This window comes from Lathyrus oleraceus, chromosome 1, assembly GCF_024323335.1.
Source record: "Lathyrus oleraceus cultivar Zhongwan6 chromosome 1, CAAS_Psat_ZW6_1.0, whole genome shotgun sequence".
NCBI classification, from domain to species: domain Eukaryota; kingdom Viridiplantae; phylum Streptophyta; class Magnoliopsida; order Fabales; family Fabaceae; genus Lathyrus; species Lathyrus oleraceus.
In genome coordinates, this window is record NC_066579.1 from 402,222,060 (window position 1) to 402,244,178 (window position 22,119).

General features: G+C 34.9%; 1 protein-coding gene across 3 annotated transcripts; it reads right to left on the minus strand.

Moving 5' to 3' along the window:
* Positions 1–16,657: 16,657 nt before the first annotated feature.
* Positions 16,658–21,355, minus strand: LOC127075314 (LRR receptor-like serine/threonine-protein kinase GHR1). 3 transcript variants are annotated; one of them, XM_051016809.1, is made up of 4 exons: positions 21,179–21,355; positions 19,299–20,548; positions 17,651–19,201; positions 16,658–17,508 (listed from the first exon to the last, which is right to left on the minus strand). In XM_051016809.1, exons 2-4 carry the CDS (start codon positions 20,353–20,355, stop codon positions 16,925–16,927), a joined length of 3,192 nt encoding a protein of 1,063 aa, XP_050872766.1. In that variant the 5' UTR covers positions 20,356–20,548; positions 21,179–21,355; the 3' UTR covers positions 16,658–16,924. The 3 variants fall into 3 exon arrangements, with proteins under 3 accessions (XP_050872766.1, XP_050872760.1, XP_050872773.1); XM_051016803.1 differs by lacking the exon at positions 21,179–21,355 and adding an exon at positions 20,865–21,114; XM_051016816.1 differs by lacking the exon at positions 21,179–21,355 and adding an exon at positions 20,816–21,114.
* Between the last annotated feature and the right edge of the window lie 764 nt (positions 21,356–22,119).

A 22,119-nucleotide genomic window follows, 5' to 3' on the forward strand; every position in this document is an offset into this window, starting at 1 on the left:
AGATGCCAATCTATGGACTTACACCAGTCTCACAAAACAAAACATGGATACCAGATGCCAATCAATGGACTTACACTAGTCTCTCAAGACAAAACAAATGCAATAAGCAAGAGGAAACAACAAATCATAGGAAACAACTGCCAATAAATGGACTTACAATTGACTCCTCAATGGACAAAACAAACAAGGAAACAGGTAACCAATCTATGGACTTATACCTGACTCCACAACAAATGATCATAGGAAACAGATAACCAATCAATGGTCTTACATCTGACTCCTCCCATAAACAAACATGCTATGAAAAGCAAAAGCAAGCACATGGAATGATGCAAGTAGATGTGCAAAAGCAAACATGAAGGATGCACAGTTAAGCAATCAAACAATCAGTTAGCACACACTATACACAGTCAATAGGCTCAAGCAAGGTTAGGCTTTAGAAACAAGCCAACTGGAATGGGGTGTTTCGAGCTCTTAACCCTAACATTGAGAGTTAGGGTGAAGCAGATGAAATGGTGATGAGGGTTATGCCTCATAGCTCTTATCCCTGGCCTGGGAGAGCTTTAAACAATAGAAAGTGTGGGAGTTCAGAATGTAGGAACTCTTCTCCACAAATGATTGACCCTATGAGATCTTGGGTTTTTATTCACAATGCATCAACACATGGTGTGAGCAAAGTGAATGACACAACTGAATAGCAGGGGATGGATTACACATCCCTTTTATCTGCCAATTGCCTCTTAAGAGGACTTAACCTGCTTGGCACAAAAATTAAACAATCAAAGACATGGCCTCTTAAGGAGGGCTTCAGACAGGTGCCTGCCAAAGTAACATGACAAGTCTTCCAGACTACATGATGATTAGAGATTATACCTAAGTGGTATGCCAACCACAAGCAAAAGCAAAGCAAATTTCAAATGAACTTAAAGCAACTTAGGTACCTGTGGAAACAGCTAAACTAATCAGTACAACTTTCAGATAAACAAGACAACAGTTAATAACCAACAGACAATCCCAATGTACAACACAAAAGCCATAAGGCAAACTCAAATGAGTTATCATCAACCTACAAAACAGCAAGTGTTAGCAATCAAGAGCAAATATCAATGTTCAAGTGATGAAGCATCATTAACCATGGAACTTGGATGCTTAAACCTGAAATCAAAGCTCACATGTAAGCAACAAATCACTAGGTCAAAGCCTAGGGTCAAAGATGAAGAAAAAATTCAAAACAGGAGCTGAAATTCAACACAAAGCAACTTCAAACACATATTAACATGTCCTAAAAAGGATCACATCAAAATCAATCATCAAAGGCATTTCATGATCAAAAGAAGTCAAAGGCAATTTCAAAGCTCATATATGGACATCATGAATGAAAATTCCAAAACAAAACAGAAATGATCCAAATAATTCTGGAAAAATTCATGAGCATTCAGCACATCCAACATGATCATCATACGAAAAATCAGAAGCATCAAAGATCATTTGGCATGGAAATTAAATTGCACAAGTTGGACAATCAATTGTGTGACACAAATTGTCGCACCATGTTAACACAAGCATAAAACAGAAATGGTACATGAGAAAAATACCAAACCAAAACCACAATGTCCATAAGTGTGTCTAGAATCATAATGTAAAATTTGAAGTCCATTGGATTAAAATCAAGCATTTCACAAAGGAAAGAGTAAGGCAATGTCATAAATGGATACATGCTCAAAGATCATAGCATAAACAAAAATTCAGCCAAGCACAATTTCAGAAAAAATCATCATAAAAAACTAGACATCTCAAGGAACAATTAGCAAAAAACCAAGTAGTTTTTTGGATCAATTCTCAATTTGATATGGATTTTACAATTTGGAAAAAAATAAAAAAAACAATATGAAGCATGGCATGGTTTATGGAGGGAAACACTAAAAATCATGAACAATTTGAAAAAAATTGCCTTCACTGGGAATCGATCCTTGGGCGAATTTGAAAATGGCGCGCCAGTGCGTATGAAACGCACCGTTTCATTTAATAGGTGGCAGGTCAATGCTTGCATGGCCAAGTCAAAGCGCTGTAAACCCATGGAAATGCAATGTGGACGCACGCGTGGACCAATCACAACCAAACCCTAGCACAGCATGGCAAAACTCCAGAATCCGTCGCTAATCAACAGAGTCCGTCACTAATTGATGAACTTCATCTTCTTCATGATGAAGACGATGAACAGTAGCAAGAACATTCATGCAATTTCCAGAAATTTTCCAGAAATACAAAACAATTACATCAACATGTAGCATTTTCCATGGAGATCAAAGATCAATCAAAAGCTAAGCATGAATCAACATAATCAAAGAGAATCGAGCAAAAGAAAATTTGTGCACAAAACTTGAATCAACCATAACTCAGTCAATAATGCATCAAGTCACACGATTTTTTCACCAGAATTATCAGCAAACCTAGATCTACAAGAATATAGCAATGAATTTCAAAATTAAGAGGTTCGAAACTTGACCTCTTGAAGAGCAGAACCTTTGAAATGCTACGATCCACAGCTTTGAAGTATCCAAATCCACTCTACAATGCTTGAAATGATGTTTGATGAAGCAATTGAAGCTTGAAAGGTGCTGGATCTAGCTCAAAACAGAAATTCCATCTCCATGTTCAAGAGCTTGCTTCACTTGGTTCTTGCTCGAATTCAACAAAACAACACTTGATCTGCACTAAATCAAAGCTAGAGAACAAGAATATGAAGTAAAATTGCAATGTTATTTGAAGAAAATTTGAATTATGAATGGAAGAAAATTTTGGAGGGAGAGAGAATTTTGTATCTAGAAATGTGAATTGTGATTAACCTCCTTCAATTCTGTTATGATTATGGTATTTATATGAAGTCTTAATCACATTGAAAATGTTAATTAAGCTTGGTTAATGGTAATTGGCAAAAATGAGGTGTTTTGACAAATCTTGAAAATTAGTGGTGCATGAAGTAATATGGACGTGAACAGTAGCCAATACATGATCAAAACAGAGTTATGTATTGATACAAAGCTCGTATGTATCAATACATAGCACATTTTGCCCTGCATGGATCGATACGAAACTCGTATGTATCAATACATAGCACATTTTTCCCTGCATGGATCGATACGAAACTCGCATGTATCAATACATAGCACATTTTGCCCTGCATGGATCGATACGAAACTCGCATGTATCAATACATAGCACATTTTGCCCTGCATGGATCGATACGAAACTCGTATGTATCAATACATAGCACATTTTGCCCTGCATGGATCGATACGAAACTCGCATGTATCAATACATAGCACATTTTGCCCTGCATGGATCGATACGAAACTCGTATGTATCAATACATAGCACATTTTGGCCATGCACACTTGATGATGATTTGCTCATAACTTCTCAACCATTCATCAGATGCTCATGATCTTGGACTTTTTGGAAATGGGAGAGAAAGATCTACAACTTTCATGTTTAACGAAATTTCATTTGAAGCTTTTTTGATGATGTAAGATTGAGTTGAAGTTGGATAAAAAATTTGCCTTTTTTTTTTGGAAAGTTGAAATTATGGGTCACTTTCCATTTTGGGAAATTTTTGACTTGACTTCAAATTCTTCAATGTGAGTGTTTGAAATGTCAAATGAGACTTGTTTGAACATGAATGAAGTATTTCTAATCACTTCCCACCTCCAAATTCACAGATGACCTGAAAATGTCCTGATGAATTTGGGGCCTTTGCCACTTGGGAACTTGCTCCATAATGAATCCATAGCTCACATAAGCTCAATGAAATGATCTCATGGTCCATATCTCAAGAAAATACCATCTGCTCTTTGTACCATAAATTCATCTGATGCCTTGACCTGTTGACTGCTTAAGCTGTAAGTAACAAAGGTTAATGACATATTTTTGTACATTTTTGGCTAATGATTAAAAGAAAAGAAATGATATACAAATGCAAGCCATGCTTGGTGATCAAGAACCACTCTCAAAGGGATCCCACCCACAGGGAAGGAAGCAAGGTGTCCAATGATCCTTGAGGCAATGCAATGTTATGATATGATGCCATGAGGGATCTTAGGGACAAAATTGGGGTCTTACAAAGACCAACAAGTACATACTTCCATTATTGGAGATAACTGGTGTTACCTCTACTGAGAAGACCTATTATGTCGGGATTGCGTTTCTAGAGAGCGAAAAAAAGGAGAATGTTACTTGGGCCTTAGAGGTGTGTTGGGCAATGTTGAAGGACCAAGAAGAGATGTCTAAAGTAATTGTTACTGACCGCGATACTGCTTTGATGAATTTGGTTGCAAAGGTATTTCCTATTTCTTATGCCTTACTTTGTAGGTATAACATAATAAAGAATGTGAGACGTCGGGTTAAACTCACGGTAGGGACGAAACAGATAAAGGGCGAAGATGGAAAAATGGTGAAAGCAGGCGTGATAGTGGAAAAATAATGGATACATGGAATGTTATAGTAAATTCTTCTACTAAAGAGTTATATATTAATCCTTTTATACATTTTAGGAAGGTGTGCGAGAAATATCCAGATTTCTTGGAATATGTTGAAAGCACAAGTTTGGACCAGGTGAAGGAGAAAATTGTTTGTGCATTGACCGATCAGGTTAGACACCTTGGGAATACAACAACAAATTAAGTTGAGTCTGCCCATGCTACATTGAAGAATTGGGTGGGAAATAGTAAGGGTGATTTGTGTAGAGATTGATACTTTGTGAGCCAAATGACACAGAACCAGCATAATGAGATACAAACATCATTTGGTCGGAGCATCACAGTTTTGGAACACAGATTTAAAGACAACAATCTTTATTCTCAGTTGGTCGGCAACATATCTTGAGAAGGTTTAAATTATATCTTGATAATGTAGGTTTCGATAGTGCAAAGTGTGGTTGCACGATTGTGAAAACCTATGGACTCCAATGTGCTTGTCTTATAGCAAAGAAGGTGAAACTTGGTAACCCATTAAGAATGGATGAAGTTTGCAATCACTATAAAAGGCTTAGGTTTGATGATGACGGTGTCATGAAAGACGGTAAATTGAATATCCCTATCTTGACCAAATGGGAAGTTATACAAGAGAGATTTCTGAAAGTCGAGGACAATATGAAAATCCACATCAAAGAACAACTGAGGAAGATTGCTTATCCGGAAACCACTGACTTGAAACCACCCTCTTAACTGGTAAAAACAAAAGGTGCTCCGAAGAAGCTCAAGCCTACATCGAGTGACAATTCAACGGTGCGGTCTCCTTCGTATTTTAAACATGTTGACAAAGTTCTTTCGGACTTGTCAACTACAAAATCTCAAAAAAAAAAGTGTTTTTAAATGAGCTCACATTAGCAAACCATCACCTTCACCGCCTCCACCCAAAACTCCATTCATTTACGAGATGTCAGGTTTTATACACAAATATATCGAACGGATCGTCAATGTCGGTAATTGCGGTTATCGAGTTGTTTCATCTTTACTCGATAAAGGAGAAGATAATCACACACTTATCCACCATCAACTTATCCATGAGTTGAGGACCCATAAAGAATCATACACGTGACTTTATGAAAATAAAGAAAACTTTGATGCAATTTATGAGTCTCTTGTTTTTTGCATTAGTGGACCGACACCGAAGGAAAAATGGATGCACTTCCCTGAAATGGGTCATCTCATAGTAAGTGTGTATGATAGAGTGTGTATTAATCTTAAAAGATACGATTTTTTAGAAACCTTTTCCCATTGCACACCCCCCCCCCTCAAAATCCAAATGATCGTAGTATGTGTATTGGGTGGATTTCAAAATCACGACACTTGGGTTCAAGTTTATTTGAAATCGGGATGCCCTATAGTGCTAACACCGGTGGAGTGGACGACTCATTCAACAAAAAAGGTCGAGACTTTATCGGACCAATTTCTGGAAAGGATGCAAGAGTTTATCATATTGAGCAACATTGAAAGAGAATCAAATGCACAAAAGTTAAAGGGGTGGCACTCATACTTATAGATTTAGCCGACAATAAATCTTTCAATTAGTTTTAGTTTTTCATCATCAATTAAGTGTATGTAATTGTGTATTAATGTTAATGAAGTGTAATATATACAATTTCAAATATTTTACATTTTGATGTTTGCCAAAAAAATTGTTAATTTGCAAAACAAAACACGCAAGTTTCGTTTTCTGCCTAATTCAAGAGAGGTTCTAGAGATGTATCTCCGAAATAAGATACTAGGATGGTATAGAAAATGCATCTCTGAAACCATCACTGATATATGATAGAATTTTTTAGATCCAAAACCATCACCTTCACTGCCTCCATCATTGAATATACATATTTTGCAGACCTGCAATACGAAATGCACAATCTCCAACCTTACGAAGATAATTGAAAAATTGTGAAGCTCGAGTATCTTTCACCGTAAATTAACAACAAAGGCAAGATTGTGCTCAACAACTATGAGCTAAATACAGATGCAGATGTAAGGGCTGTGTGGAATGCATTTTTCCGTTTTGAAACAAAAGTTTCGATCGAGTTATAAGCGATGATTTCAAGATCGGTCAAAGATACTGTGAGGATGTTGAAACGTCCACCTGGATATTGAAATGTAGTGTTTAATTTTATGTTGACATCACCTATACAATGTTGATTTTATGTTATGAATGGTAATTTTATTTTGTCAAAATACAACTTTCTGATTTTCTGCTTCTGTTTCTGTTTCACAATGTTATAGAAGTGCATCTACAGACATATTCCAGAGATGCATCTTCGCATCAAAAAAGGGAACACTCATAGGGCGTCACTCAGAATTGGCATAGGTTGTGTGTGCTTGGGGTGCATCTGGAGATGCATCTCTGAAATCTGGGGTCATTTTAGTATTTTTCACATGGTGCCCTAGTAATATATATGGTGCATTAAGAAATCCCACCTCTTTTTTGAATTGCTTAAGGCATCCTAAGATTCGCTACCACACTTTTGTGAAAAATAAAAAAATATTATTAGATTTCAGAGATGCATCTTCGCAAGCACGTTAAACACAAATAATTCATTTGCTTTTGAATCATGTCCTAATTTTATGATTAAATTTAGTCTAGAAATACATTTTCGAATTCTAGAAATGCATTCGAAAAATGAATTTCCAAAACCTACTGCTAAAATGTAAGAAAAGGTATTATAATCTATGAAAAGTTAGACATGTAAGAAAAGTTTTAAAAACGAAATGCTCTGAGAGTCCTATTTGCATCTCAAACATTTTCTGTAATTTTTATAAAACAATTAGGATACTACTAGAATAAGTGGTAGAAAGTATCATAGGGTCTCCGTGTCGAATGTGTGCAACACCAATACTTCTACTTGTATGTATATGGGATTCATAACTCTTATCTCTTATCTGAGTATGCTTTCTACCTTGTCTTAATGGGCTCTCTAACAACAGACTATACTCCTTCCTCTGATCATCATTAAGGTTGAGACATTGTCACTCACCACTAAATTAATTGTTTCAAGCAAAGTTAGTTGTTAGTCGCACCCGAAATATTCAGTAGGTTCCAAAAATACATTTCTTGAATAAATTTAGTCATAAAATTGGGACTTGGCACAAAAACGAATGAGTTGTGTGTGCATGAGACGCGCCCGGAGATGCATTTCCGGAATTAGAGAAGTATTTTTTAATTTTTATAGGGTGTTTTTCCACCAGTTAGGGTGAAATTAACAATTCCCTTTTTATTTGGCATTACTTTATCCATCCCATGAGGTTCTAGTTCACCATGGTGAAAAGTCACAAATAGCCATAAATTTCGAAAATGCATCCCCTAACGGACCCATATTAAAAACTCTCAAGGAAATCCTGAGTGAGTCACCCCATGTTGCCCAAAACAATGTCTGAAGATGTATCATTTGTATCCATATTAAGATTAATCTTGAGGTGCATGTCTATAATAACTCTTATTTCAAAACTCTGAGTTTTATGAAGATGCATCTCAGGAATACACTTTGTTAGCTTAAACCACAAACCGGTAACAGATGCAGAGAGTTGAAGAAAAACATAAATTAACATCAAAATATGTAACATTACATAGATAGTCGTTAACATAAACTTAACCTTACATTTCATCAGGATGTTGCAACATCATTAGAATATCTTCGGTCGATCTTGCGATTTTCGCATACACTTCAATTAGACCATTTATTTCGTAACAATGAAATATACTCCACATGACCCTTAAATCTTAATTCGTCTTCAACTCAACTTACTAAACTGAATCATCCCTTTGTTGTCAATCGAGAATGAATAGTACTCGAGTTTCACAACTTTTTCATTGTCATAGTATTATAGAATATTCTCTAGTATATTATTCACATCAACAAGAGAGGTCTACTTTATGACCCTAAATTCAACTTAAAACACCATCAATGACATACACTGGTGATTCTGGAGATGCATCTCCATATTATTTTTTTGGCATAAACAAAGTGTGGCTCACTTGCAACACCTTTTTATGTGTATTGGGTGCGTGTGAAGATGCATCTTCGGAATTGTCACTTGTTTGATTAAACTAGCTTAATCAACTTAAAACATCATCATTGACATAAAATGGTGATTCTGGAGATGCATCTCCAAATTAGTTTTTGGCAGAAATGGGGTGGCTCATTTGTAACACCTTTTTTTGTGTATTGGATGCATCCGAAGATGCACCTCTGGAATATGGGAAGGGAAAAATCGGGTTTTTAGTGTGTTTACCCTCACCCCATGGGGTGGATAAAGTAATGCCATTTTTAGGGGATTTTTATTTGTACCTTTTGTAGTAATCATCCACCATGATGAAAAACCAATAATGTCCCTAAAATTCATAACTTAAACTTCGGGCGCACTTAAAATACAACCAATTATGTGTTCTTCTGGTTTCATTTCGCACGGAAGTTAACTTTTAGATTTTTCTGATATGCATAGTTTTTTTAAAATTTTGCCTCTTTTGTCCCCTGGATTTGACTTCTTTGATTATGATGTGATTTTTCTGGTTTAATTAAAGGAAAATTGTCTTACAACAAAGAAATAATGAGACATGGTAGAGTGACCCAACTCGCATTTTTGGTGCCACTTCATTTGATTCAGAAGGATCGTCTTTTTGAGTTCACATGTCTCTAGCATCATCTTCCCAGAAGCATGTGTCCCTTGTTGTTGGAAATGAAAGGTCTAGTGGGAAATTGGAAAGGATTGTTGGTATTAAGTTGGCAATAAATAAGCACAAGTAAGAACTAATGTGTGTAAAGGTGAATTTGCAAAAGTTCATTAAAGTCTCACATTAGATGGATATCACACTTTAATAGTGTTTATATATGGAAGGTTGGTCACTTGGGGCGAACCCCAAGGGGGTGCGCAATTTTTTGAAAGAGTGAGAATGTATCATCATGAACCTCACAGTGTGTGCCCGTCGTTGTCGTCTGTTTTGTTGGAACGACTCGGTTTGGTTCAAGCTAGACTTGGGATTGGGTGATCCATTATTTTTTGGTACCCAAAATGGTGAAAAATATTTAATAATAGTTAATATTAATTAATTTGTGTGTTGTAAATTAAGTAATAATAATTAATTAACTTTTGGTGTGTTGTCCCATAACAGTAACCCTAGTTTTTGATCAAGCTTCTACGATTTTACATTGCCTACCATGTTTCCACATTTCCTTGTTGACCAAGTTCCATAACGGCTAGTTTGAACCGAATATGCTCCATTTCTCCCCATGTTTTCTCCTATTTAGTCATATTTTGCCAATAAATAGAGGTTTTCCATCTCATTTTTTTCACTTCAGATTTCCGCATTCTGAAATCTTTCTCCTTTATCTTGTCTCCGCTTCATCTCAAAAAATTTGCATTTGTATTTTTGAGTGGCTTCTTCGTGTAATTTATGACTAGTATAAAAGCCAGATACTAAGATTGATATATATACCATATTCGAAGGGTCATAATACCATCAGAGGGTGTAATTATAGATCGATTACCTATTCTACAAGAAGTAATTGTATAGTATAGAATAAGGTTGTTTTATTCTAGAGGCATTGTGGTTAAATGACTGTTTTGCACAATTTTGAGCAATGCCGCAAAACGTCTTAAAAAGAGTGACATAGTCTGCGAGTCAACCTGGTAATTTCTTTAATGTCAATTTTTCAAAACCATAAAATAACAATTTTAGGATGATTCAAACTACCATGGCTACCAAAAAATTATTGGTACTTTTGTGACTGTTGTCTCTAATAAATCGTTCAAGTTTGAGGAAAGTCACTTTAAACATTGGCAACAAAAATAAATATTTTCATAACCATGAAAAATGTTGTCAACATTCTGACTAAGGACATTTTTTTTGCTCCTTTTGGATCAATACAACAAACTAACAACAAGAAATTTATGGATTCATATGGAACTATAAATTCAATTGAGTTAGATTCCTCTGATGCACAAACTAAGGCGAGCAGTTTACAACTCGGGAAAGAAGTCACCCTATGGAAAGAGAATGACTATCTCTACAAAAATCACATTCCAAACGGACTCACTGATGATATGTATGATTATTAGTATAATTACGAGTCTATAAAACAGGTTTTGGAAAGCTCTGAAAAAGAAGTATGATACTGAAGAAGCAGTAGCGAAGAAGTATGATGTTAGTCGCTACCTCAAGTATCTAATGGTATATGAAAGGTCTGTGAAAGCTCAATGTCACGAACTTCAAAATATGGCTCACGATATAATCACTGATGATATGCCCTTAGATGAACAATTTCAAATTGTTGTTATTATTGACAAACTACCCCATGGTTAGAAAGATTTTTAAAAACTTGTTTTGCCACAAAATAAAATAATTCTCAGTTGAGAGTCTGATTACTCACCTCTAAATTGAAGAAGAATCTTGGAGACAAGATTAATAAGATTGAAGTCTTGGTTGTTTCTAACAACAAAATGAAATTTGGTGTTGTTCTCAAGCCATATGGAAAACCACTAAATAATCAGAATTCTAATGATGTGAGACGAATTAAGAATAGATACCCTTCTAGGGCCACAATTACTCCAATTTCTAGGCAACATCCACCACCTCAAAGAAATGAAGCTCTTGTTTTCACTTGCTTTAACTATGGAAAAATGGTTCATATGGCCTAGAGACGTAAGAGCATGCCTAAACCTGATGTTGGCTATAATGCATTGGTTAACCAGAATTATGAGCAATTTATTGCTATGATCAATAATATTAATATGGTTGATGGATATGATGGTTGATGGATAGAAATTGACGCCTCTCGTCATTGTCTGTTATGATTGTATTATGTTTAAAACATACATAAATGTTGAAGATAAGAAAGTGATATTGGGAGATGCTCACACCACTAATGTTGTTGAAATTGGAGGCGTGAAGTTGAATTTCACTTCCGGAAAGAATTTATTCTTAAAGGGTGTCATGCATGTTCCTGAGATTAGAAAGAATCTTGTTTCTGGGTTTCTTTTGAATAAGGTGGAGTTTACTCACTCTATAGGGACATATTTTTATAACATCTCTAATAATGGTATTTATGTTGGGAAAGTGTATGCTATGTATGGCGTGTTTAAGTTTAATGTTGAATTGAATAAATTTCTCCTTCTTTTTACTCCTTGTGTGATTTTAATGCTTGACATGCTAGAATTTGTCATGTTAATAACACATTATTTCTAATTTAAATAACTTAGGTCTAATACCAAAATTAAATGTCAATGAGTTAGATAAATTTGAATATTACAATCAAATTAAAATAACTAAGACTTTGCATAAATCAATCATTAAAGATTTTGATCCCTTAGATCTTATACACTCAGATATATGTGAACTAGATGTCACTTTTACTAGAAATAATAAATGTTATTTTATCACTTTTATTGATTATTTCTCTGATTATACTTATGTATACCTAATGAAGAATAAAAGTGAAGTGTTTGACATGTTTAAGACTTATGTGAATGATATTGAAAATCAATTTAGGAAGAAGATTAAGAAACTTCGTACTGATAGGAGAATTGAATATGATTCCAGATTATATAATGAATTTTATAAACAACATAGAATTATACATGAAAAGATTGCACCATATTCTCCCGAAATGAATGGTAAAGTAGAAAGAAAAAATAAAACTCTTACTAAACCAGTCGTTGTTATTACATTGAGTTTTTGTGTCGCATATCACTGGTGGAGGGAAATTTTATTGACAGTTTATTATGTCTTAAATAAAGTTCCCAAGTCTAAAAATAATATCTTTTCTTATGAGATATTTAAGAAAAGACAATCAAGCTTGTCTTACTTTAGAATTTGGGGTTGTCTGGCTTATGTTAGAATTTCAGATACGAAACGAGTTAAACTTGCTAGTAGAGCCTATGAATGTGTATTCATTGGGTATTCAGTAAACAGTAAGGCATATAGGTTTTATGACATAAATGCTAAAGTGATAATATAATCAAATGATGTTTAATTATATGAAGACAAATTTCCTTTCAAATCGAAAAATAGTGAGGGCACTGAACCAAATCATATTCCTATGATTAAAAAAACACCGAAAGCATCGATGGAGTAGACACAAAACTTCGAGAAAGTAAAAGAGTAAGATTTTTTAAAGACTATGGGCCCGATTTACGGCCTATAAATTAGAGGAAGATCCAATAAATATTCAAGAAGTCTTGTCATCTCTGGATGCAGATTTGTGGCAATAAGCTATTAACATAGAGATGGATTCTCGACAATCTAACATGACCTGACACTTAGTAGACTTGTCTCCTAGTTGCAAACCAATCAGATGTAAATGGGTTTTGAAAAAGAAACTAAAACCTGATGGAACAGTTGATAAATACAAGGCTCGCCTTATAGCCAAAGATTTTAGGCAAAGAGAAAATATAAATTTCTTCAATACCTTTTTTTAGTCACTAGAATTACATTCATTAAGGTACAAATTTTAATTGTTGCTATTTATAACTTAATACTACACCAATGGATGTTAAAAAAAATTTAAATGGTAACTTAGAAGAAGAAATATATATGGAATAATTAAAAGGTTTGTGACTCATTGGCAAGAAAACAAGGTCTCTAAGATAGATAAGTTTTTGTATGGTCTAAAACAAGCTCCAAATAAATGACATGAAAAGTTTGATAACTTAATAATATTGAATGGGTACAAAGTGAATCAAGGTGAAAAATTCATGTATTACAATTCTGAAAATGACACTTGCACTATCATATGTCTTTATGTAGACTGCTTACTCATATTTGGATCAAACCTTCATGCAGTTAATGATGTGAAATCATTGTTGTGCAAAGAATTTGATATGAAATACCTCATAGAAGCCAATGTGATTCTTGGTATTAAGCTCACTAGATTCGAATAAGGAATTTATTTGGATCAGTCTCATTATGTGGATAAGATCTTAAAAAAATATAATTACTTTGACCCTAAACCTACTTACGCATCATATAATTCAAGTGTAAAACTGTTTGAGAACATTGGTTATAGTGTTAGACAAAATGAGTATGTGAGCATCATTGGCAGTCTTAGGTATGTCATTTATTGTACTAGACTCGATATTGCATATGTTGTAGGATTTTTGTACAGGTTTACAAGTAGATCGGGCAATGAGCATTGGCAAGCCATTGAGAGAGTCATGTGATACCTTAAGAGGACCATGAATCTCAGTTTACATCATCATAGATTTCCTGTTGTACTTGAAGGATGCAGTTATGTGGATGGGAACACCTTAAGAAAGAAACACAACTCTGTTAGAGATTGTATCTCTAAAGGAGTTGTAATAGTGGATCATGTACACACTGATGAAAATTTAGCAGATTCTTTGACGAAATGATTAGTTAGAGAGAAAGTTCATAATACATATGAAAATATGGGACTAATGCCTATAGATAAATGAGTTGCTCATGGTGGTAACCTGACCTAGTATATTAGAGATCCCAAGAAATAGGTTCAATTGGTAATAACAAGTTGTGAGTAATATAAGGTGATCATGCTAGTATAATAAGAGAAGCATGAATCCTGAAGTGAAAAGAGGATGAGATGATATAAACTCTTAATGAGATATATTTGTATGAGCGAGTACCTAGCTACATGAGTACCCTTGATAGACTCACATGTGTGATTATGGAGCTTAGATCGATTCATATGGAATTTCAAGGCAGAATTCCTAGAGCTTTCACTATACTGTGATAGACATGTAGGGCCATTAAATCACAAGCTTATTAGAATACACATTAAGAAAATGATGTGTACCTATTTAATGTCTGAGATAGAGTTTAATACAATTGTATCACTCTTGTTGAATCAAAATTCTACTTGCTAAGTAAAGGTTCAAGTCGGAGACACTTTTGCTTATGCATAATCTTATAAAAGTTTCACGCTACTTGTAAAATAACTTTTCTTAATTCAATGGGAGATTGTTTGAAATGAAATATCTAATGTGAAATTGGAAAGGATTGTTGGCATTAAGTTGACAATAAATAAGAACAAGTAAGAGTTAGCGTATGTAGAGGTGAAATTGAAAAAGTTCATTAAAGTTCTAAGTTTGAGGGATACCACACTTTAGTAGTGTTTATATATGGAATGTTGGTCACTTGGGGTGTGCCTCAAGGGGTGCACAATTTTGTAAAAAAGTGAAGACGCACGACCAAGAACCATCACATGCATACGCATGTCGGTGTTGTCTGGACGATTGGTCGGCTCGGTTCGGGCTACACCGGACTTGAACTAAGGTGATCCATTATTTTTTAATACCCAAAGTGGTGAAAATTATTTAATATTAATTAATGTTAATTAATTTGTGTATTGTAAATTAATTAATAATTATGAATTAATTATATGTGTCCTATCCCACAACGGTAACTCTAGTTTTTTATCAAGCTTCCACGATTTTGCCTTTCCTACCACTTTCCCACACTTCTTTGTTGACCAAGTTCCATAACGACTAATTTTGGGTCGAATCGCCTCCTTTTCCCCCATGTTTTCTCGTATTCGAGTCAGATTTTTGCCTATAAAAAGAGGTGTTCCCATCTCATTTTCTTCACTCCGGACTTACGAATTCCGAACTCTTTCTCCTTTCTCTCATCTCCGTTTTATCTCAAAATTTCTTTCCTGTTTTTTATTTTCAAGTGGCTTATTCGCGTCATCTATGACTGATATAAAAATCAGATATTGAGAGTGATGTTTATGCCAATGTTTTAAAAACCGGACTGAAGATCGAACCGGTGAAATTTGCGGTTTAAGGTCTAATTGGTTTAACCGGTTAAACCTACGATTGAACCATTTATTAAATAAACTAATAATATGAAACTAAATTTCATAAATGTATCATACATAATCATACGTTCACAACTTAATAAAATAAATATTTCAAAAATCTATTACAAAGTTAATACAACAATATTTATAGTATTTATAATAACATAACATAGTTATTCACTTCATTTCAACCTTCATTTAAGAATAATTTGACCAAATTAAAGAATTATAATAAAATAAGTTAAACTAATTTAAACTAATATTAAAATAATAGAATATAATAATTAAAATAAATTTCAAATAATTAAGAATACCTATATTATATAAGATAGAGTATTAAAAATAAATAATACATTATAATTCATTAAAAAAAAACGAATTTGAGTTGAACTACGACAAACAAGTCTTAATTGACAACAAAATACAATATAGGTTTTACTCCGGTTTTAACGCACTAACAATTTTGAAAGATTGACCTAACCGGATTCATCTCCGGTTCTCGGTCCAACCGGTTGAACAGGCCGGTTCGATCCAGTTTTTAAAACATTAGTTTATACCATATTCAAATGATCATAGTACCATGAGAGAGTATAATTCTATATTGATTACCTATCATGCAAGTAGTAACCGTACAATATAGAGGTGGATTGTTTTATCTTGGATGTGTCAAAGTTGAGTGACTCGTTTGCACAATTTTGAGCAGGGTCGTGAAATGTCTTAAAGAGGACAACTTATTTCCCGACTCAACCCGATAATTTTTCAGTGGCAGTTTTTCAAAACCGTGAAATAACCATTGTTGTTGACTCAGAAGTCCAACCTGTTGCTACAGTTTCGGGTGTTTTTCAAGAAGATGCATCACTATTTTAACAATTATGAATATTTTGTATAAATGTTTTAAAATATAAAGTTCATTAAAATATGTCAAATTTGTAATAAACTTATTGTTTGTCGCGAGGGTTAGTTCGAAATTTAACTTTCGGATTCTCCCATAAATGATAACTTGTAAGATGATACATCAGCCAAGGGGTAGAGAGTAACAACTGAGCATAGGAGATTTGACCGCTTTGTTGGACTTTCTGATTGAAAGAAGTTGTTGAGGGTTATTCTCATTGTTAGGGGAAGGAAGTGAAGGTGTAGTGGAAAGTGTGGAATGTGAAAAAAAATTGTTAAAGGTTGAGGTGGGACAGTATCATGATGGATGTTGGTAGGTACATGTGATTAGTTATAGTTCTTTAAAGGTCTTTTATCATGTAAAAGATTCAAATGATACCATGTGAGGTGAAAAAAGAATGCATAAAGGGAATTATTGCAAATACTAACATTTTAGAATAAACACTTAGTCTAAAATGAACCAAAAATAGAACTACTAAACCTTTCATTTCTTGTACATGCAAACAAATGATCATCTCATGACACATTCACATTTTAAGATAAAATTAAATGGTCATATCCAACCATGTACTAGCCATGTATGTGCTTTACATCAAGAAAAAATGGTTAATACAAACATGTTAAAAAGCCATGCTCTAAACAGACATAGGATGATACCAATGAGACATTGATTTTCATGACATGTCAAAGTTCCATTCCAAGTAGTTAACATGAGCCACCAAACTATATAGAAGAAAGATCTTCATATATAGTTTTGATACCAGGTCTTTCGGAAACCGATCGAATACATCGGATTGCTATTCCCAAGACCTCTTTCATTCCCTTTTCTACAACTGGATTTCCCATTTCTGACATCAGAGTAGAATCAAAACACTCCGAGCCTCGACCTTCTGCTACCCGTAATCTTAGCCAATCTGTAAGATCAACACCTCCCTCCTCACCGGATACCACATCACCAGCGCACCTTCCAGTTAAAAGCTCCAAAAGTATAACGCCGAAAGCATAGACGTCTGACTTGAAGGACGGCATTGGCTTCTTGGAAGCGGCTAACTCTGGTGCACGATAACCTAAGACACCGGCATCAAGAATCTGTTCAATAGTGCCAGCTTGAGTCATAAGTCGGTGAAGACAATAATCAGCAACGCGTGCGTTCATATCAGGTGTGTCTAACAGGACGTTTGTAGCTTTAAGGTTCCCATGAGGAACAGCTCGGTCGAAATGGAGATAGTTCAGGCCACGTGCTACGTCAACTGCTATTTTGAGCCTCTGAGCCCATGTTAATGGTGGACCGTTTCTTCCTGGTCGATCTGAGGATTTCAAATTGTCGATAAGTTCAAACTTCAAATATTTTAAGAATAATAACAAACAGATACAATGGATGAAATATGAAACATCTATTAGCAGCACAAGCAAATATTCATAATAAAAAGAAGTAGAGTGAGATATTACCATAAAGAAAACTTGAAAGACTTCCTGGTGAAATGTAATCTGAAAGAATGAGCTTCTCATGCTGCGTAGGACCCCAATAATAACCTCTCAAACCGACGACATTCGGATGCCTGATGTTTGCAAACTTTCTTATCTCTTTAACAAATTCTTTCCTTTGTTTCGCCACTCCTTCTCTCAACCACTTCACTCTCAACAACACGCCATTATCCAAAGTTGCCTTGTAAGAAGTACCGTGACTACTTCTTCCCAAAACTTCAGCCGGTGCCCTAGATAGCTCCTCGGGTGTCAGCGATATTGTATCATCAAGAAAATGCAGCTCACCAATCAACCTATCTGGAGACCTCGTATCTAGTCTTGCAAGATTTTCGGCAGTCAATGAATCGCCAGATCCTGGTGACCATGAAAAGTGGCTATGTTTCGATGGGGAGAATCCAGCTACAGCTGCAGTTTTTTCATCAGGGCTAATTATTTCTGATGGTGATCCTTTACGTGAGGCTACGAGATCTTCAGCTGATACAACCAAAGGGGCGCCTCTCTCTGTCGGACGAATAGGTCCAGAGATTACCGGTTGAGGGCGCCCGCGGATATCCTTATTTGTATCATATTCTTGAGTAGATGATCTTGACATACGTATGTAGTGTATGAAGACAGCCAGTAAGATTAATATGAAGAGAGCAACCACACATGACACTATAATTATTACTTTAACAACCGTCTTCATAGACTTCCTCCCCTTGGAACTATCGGCCGGTGAAACGGTTGATCCGGGAGGACCATTTGGAAAATGTAACTTTGCATTTCCAGGAAAGAAAGAAGAAGTCGGGAACTTCCTAAGAATTTCTGGGACAACTCCAGATAGATCATTTTCCGAAGCATTGAAGTCTTTGAGTCCAATTGGCATGTTATTTGGAAGTGGACCGGTAAAACGATTATCCGATATATCCAAGGAGTCTAGAGAACTCATGTCAGAAATAGTAGTTGGTAGAGAACCGGCAAATTTATTTCCAGCGATATTGAGCACTCTCAGGCTAGTTAATGATCCAAACTTATCAGGAAAAAAGCTACTAAGCTGGTTGTGAGAAAGATCAAGAACTTGAAGATGAGATTGGTCAAGAGTAGACGATAAATTGATGCCACCATCGATCAAATTATTTTCGAGATGAAGCTCTTGTAATGTTGGCATTGTGAAAAAATCTGGTAGAAGAAAGCCTTTTAATTGGTTGGAACTGATATCAAGCACTCTAAGCTTTGGATACCGTGTTAACACATTTGGAAGGTTGTCACCGAGATCATTACCGGATAAGTTCAAATAGTTCAATCGCATAAACTGAGGAGTTACCTCGGGGATGTTCCCAGTCAAACGATTCCGGCTGAGATCAAGATATTCTATGTTCCCCCATTTAAACATCCTCGTCAAATTTCCTTCAAATTTGTTATTTGACAGATCAAGTACAGCGCAACTTCCAGTCAGTGGCGGCAGCTGGCCAGTGAAACCATTCGACGAGATATTCAGAAAGTGAAGTGTCGTGGATGTAATTATACTCAGCGGTCCTGCAAGACAATTACAATATTAGATTAATAGCAAAATAAGACAGAAAGTGAAACCATTTTGACTGTAAAAAGAAAAATCGGAATTAACAATCTCTACCTGAGAGATTGTTGGCGCTCAAATCAAGTTCAGTTAAAACCAAAGAATCTCCTTTAAGTAAGCCACTTGGAATAAATCCTGAAAATCTATTGTTGCTAAGCTTAAGGATTTGGAGATCGTAAACAAAATCGAATCCAGGTAATTCACCATTCAATTGGTTATAACTGAGATCCAACACCTTCAAGTTTTGGAAAACCGGTTGCTCAGCTCCACCAACCAATGAACCAGTAAGCTGGTTATGGCTTAGATTCATATACTTAATACTTTCAGATATTTGCGGAAGAAATTTGCCGGAATCGGAACTCAGCAGCATGTTATCACTTAAATCAACATAGCTAGCACTTGATAAAAGCATGAATTCAAGATCTAAAGTACCGTCGAGCATATTCCCGTGCAAGTCAAGTTTATCAAGGTTGGAAATAAGCTCGAAACCTCTGGGAATTTTTCCAGTGAAGCCATTATGAGACACATTAAGAGATACAAGACTATCCAGCTTAGTCAACGATTGCGGAAGCGCTCCGGAAAGGGCGTTGCAGCTCAAGTCTAAAGATTTGATGGAAGACATCTCTGAAATAGAATTCGGAATTGGACCGGAAAAGTTATTTCCAGCCAATGACAGATTCTGCAAGCTATCAAATTTACCGATTCCATCCGGTAAGGACGAGGAAAAGAGGTTATTAGAAATATCAAGAAATTCAAGGCTTTTGAAATCGGCAACATTGTCAGGTAATTTTCCTGATATGGAATTGTTGGCCATGGAAAGTTTCACAAGCTTTGACAGATTAGAAAAAACACTCAAGTCAGTATCGGCAGAGAGACCTAAGTTATCAAGGACAACACCAGCAACATTACCACCGTTACAAAGAACACCATTCCATGAAGACGGACAACCGTCAAAGTCAATGGATTCTTCATTCCATGAATTCAGGACATAACCAGTAGGGTCATGCTTGATGCATTTCTTAAATTCCAACAATGCTAAAATGTCCTGTGAAGGAAGCTGCCCCATAATGGTAAAGAAAGATGCAGATAACACAAAAAGGGTAAAGAGCTTCATAGCTTTCACTCTTCTAGCTCAAAAGGATATATCAACTAGTATTTTTCACAAGTTTCAACGAACATGTACAAATTAAATTTCCAAAATACCCTTTTTTTGTTCTTGTGGAAGAAAGTAGCATAGAAGTAAGCTCAATCTTCAAAAACCCAGAAAACCCAATATAGCTTCTTCAAATTTACAGTGACCTAATCTTCTGCAAGAAAAAGAAAAAACAGCATTTTATAAGAAATTTAATAAAAAACTTTGGAGTCATAAAATGCTAAACAACCACCAAATAAAACCAGAAGCTTATCCTTAAAAAACATAGATTGTACTAATGCAATGTAGATTTAACAGAGACAAAACAATAACTACACATAATAAACAAAAACATAAATGCACTGAACTTAACCAGAAAAGCAAAAAAGAGTAGATTTTTAGAGATCTGAAAACATAAAAACATAATATTTATATTTCTAACCAAAATAATTTCTTTCAAGTACAATGTAGACTGCAACAGAAAACCCTACCTTCAAGTATCAAACTTTAGAACTCATTACAAAGTTTAAACCTTTCAAAACCTCATAACTAAGGTACAAAGAAGCAGCATTGTAGTGGCTACAACCAACTCATGAAACAAAAAGGGTAATGAATACTCAATTTGACATCAATGTTGCAATAAAGATGAAGGGACCCATGAACTTTTTTTGGTATCAAAAAGCTTTGATGGAAGGAGTGATATCTTTTTCTAACCTAAAAAAAAGAATTGAAATTTCTGAAAGCAGTAAATAAACCCATCATTTACTTTAATGCTTAATGCCAACAGAACCTTAAAAAACTATACCTTTGTCCTTTTAGTTAGTGTCTTTTAGCAGACATGTGACAATGAAAGACCTTAAAACAAAACCCTAGTTTTAAATTTGTAAGAGTGTTTTAAAGTAAAGTTGTGAGTTTGAATTTCATCCTTTTGAGGGTTTTTTTAGTAGCTGCATTCTAAAATGGATGCAATATAAAAAGTGTAAAATGGAAAGAAAAAAAACAAAAAAGTTTTTATTTTTATTTTAGTATTTTTTTTGGGCAAAATATTAGGGATTTACCCGCCAAAAAAAGAGTGAGGGAATCTAATCTAATAGTAATCTCTAACTTTCCTAGTGGACGTGAAAAGATTTTATCAAATGGGGTTTTTAAGATTTTAGGGTTGGAAAGTGGGTCCCACACTGCCCCTTTGACTGGGTTTTATTGGTTTCATCAATAAAGACACAGTTACATAATCAGAGGAAATGAAGAGGTGAAGTTGGTGAAGGAATAATGGAGATGGGTTAAGGGATGGGGCCCATGGGCCAAGGGCCTGTCCTATAAATAGGGCCTATTGGTTAACTGCTAAATAGACAAATTGATAGCAGAATATAATAAATTGAGAAATTTGATTGCTATATAAAGTACTACTAGTTTTCTCTTTTCAATCATGACCTCATATATTGTTGAAAATTAGTACTAGTCACTCTAATTGTAATGATCTAGATGGTCTTATATAATTATTATTTTTTCTTTTAGAGTAATAATTAATATGAGTTTATTAATACTAATTGTGTAAACAAATAAGAACCTTCAATCATAATCATATTAGCACATTAGTATGTAATGTAACAACATGATGTTACATAGTAATTAGATCTTTTAAATATGTGATATCCAATAAGAGATTTGTTCAAGTGTGTGAATAGAATGATTACCCAAGAGTCAAGTGGAGTTTGGACTAGTAAAAAGGGTTAAGTGCAAATTGAA

What these genes read in the sequence shown, in the direction of transcription:
- LOC127075314 (XM_051016809.1), bottom strand. Translation starts at nt 20,355, where the DNA reads ATGAAGCTCTTTACCCTTTTTGTGTTATCTGCATCTTTCTTTACCATT. An exon ending in GAGCGCCAACAATCTCTCAG is followed by an intron (nt 19,202 to 19,298) that starts GTAGAGATTGTT and finishes ATTGTCTTGCAG; the next exon opens with GACCGCTGAGTATAATTACA. An exon ending in TCTTTCAAGTTTTCTTTATG is followed by an intron (nt 17,509 to 17,650) that starts GTAATATCTCAC and finishes TGAAATCCTCAG; the next exon opens with ATCGACCAGGAAGAAACGGT.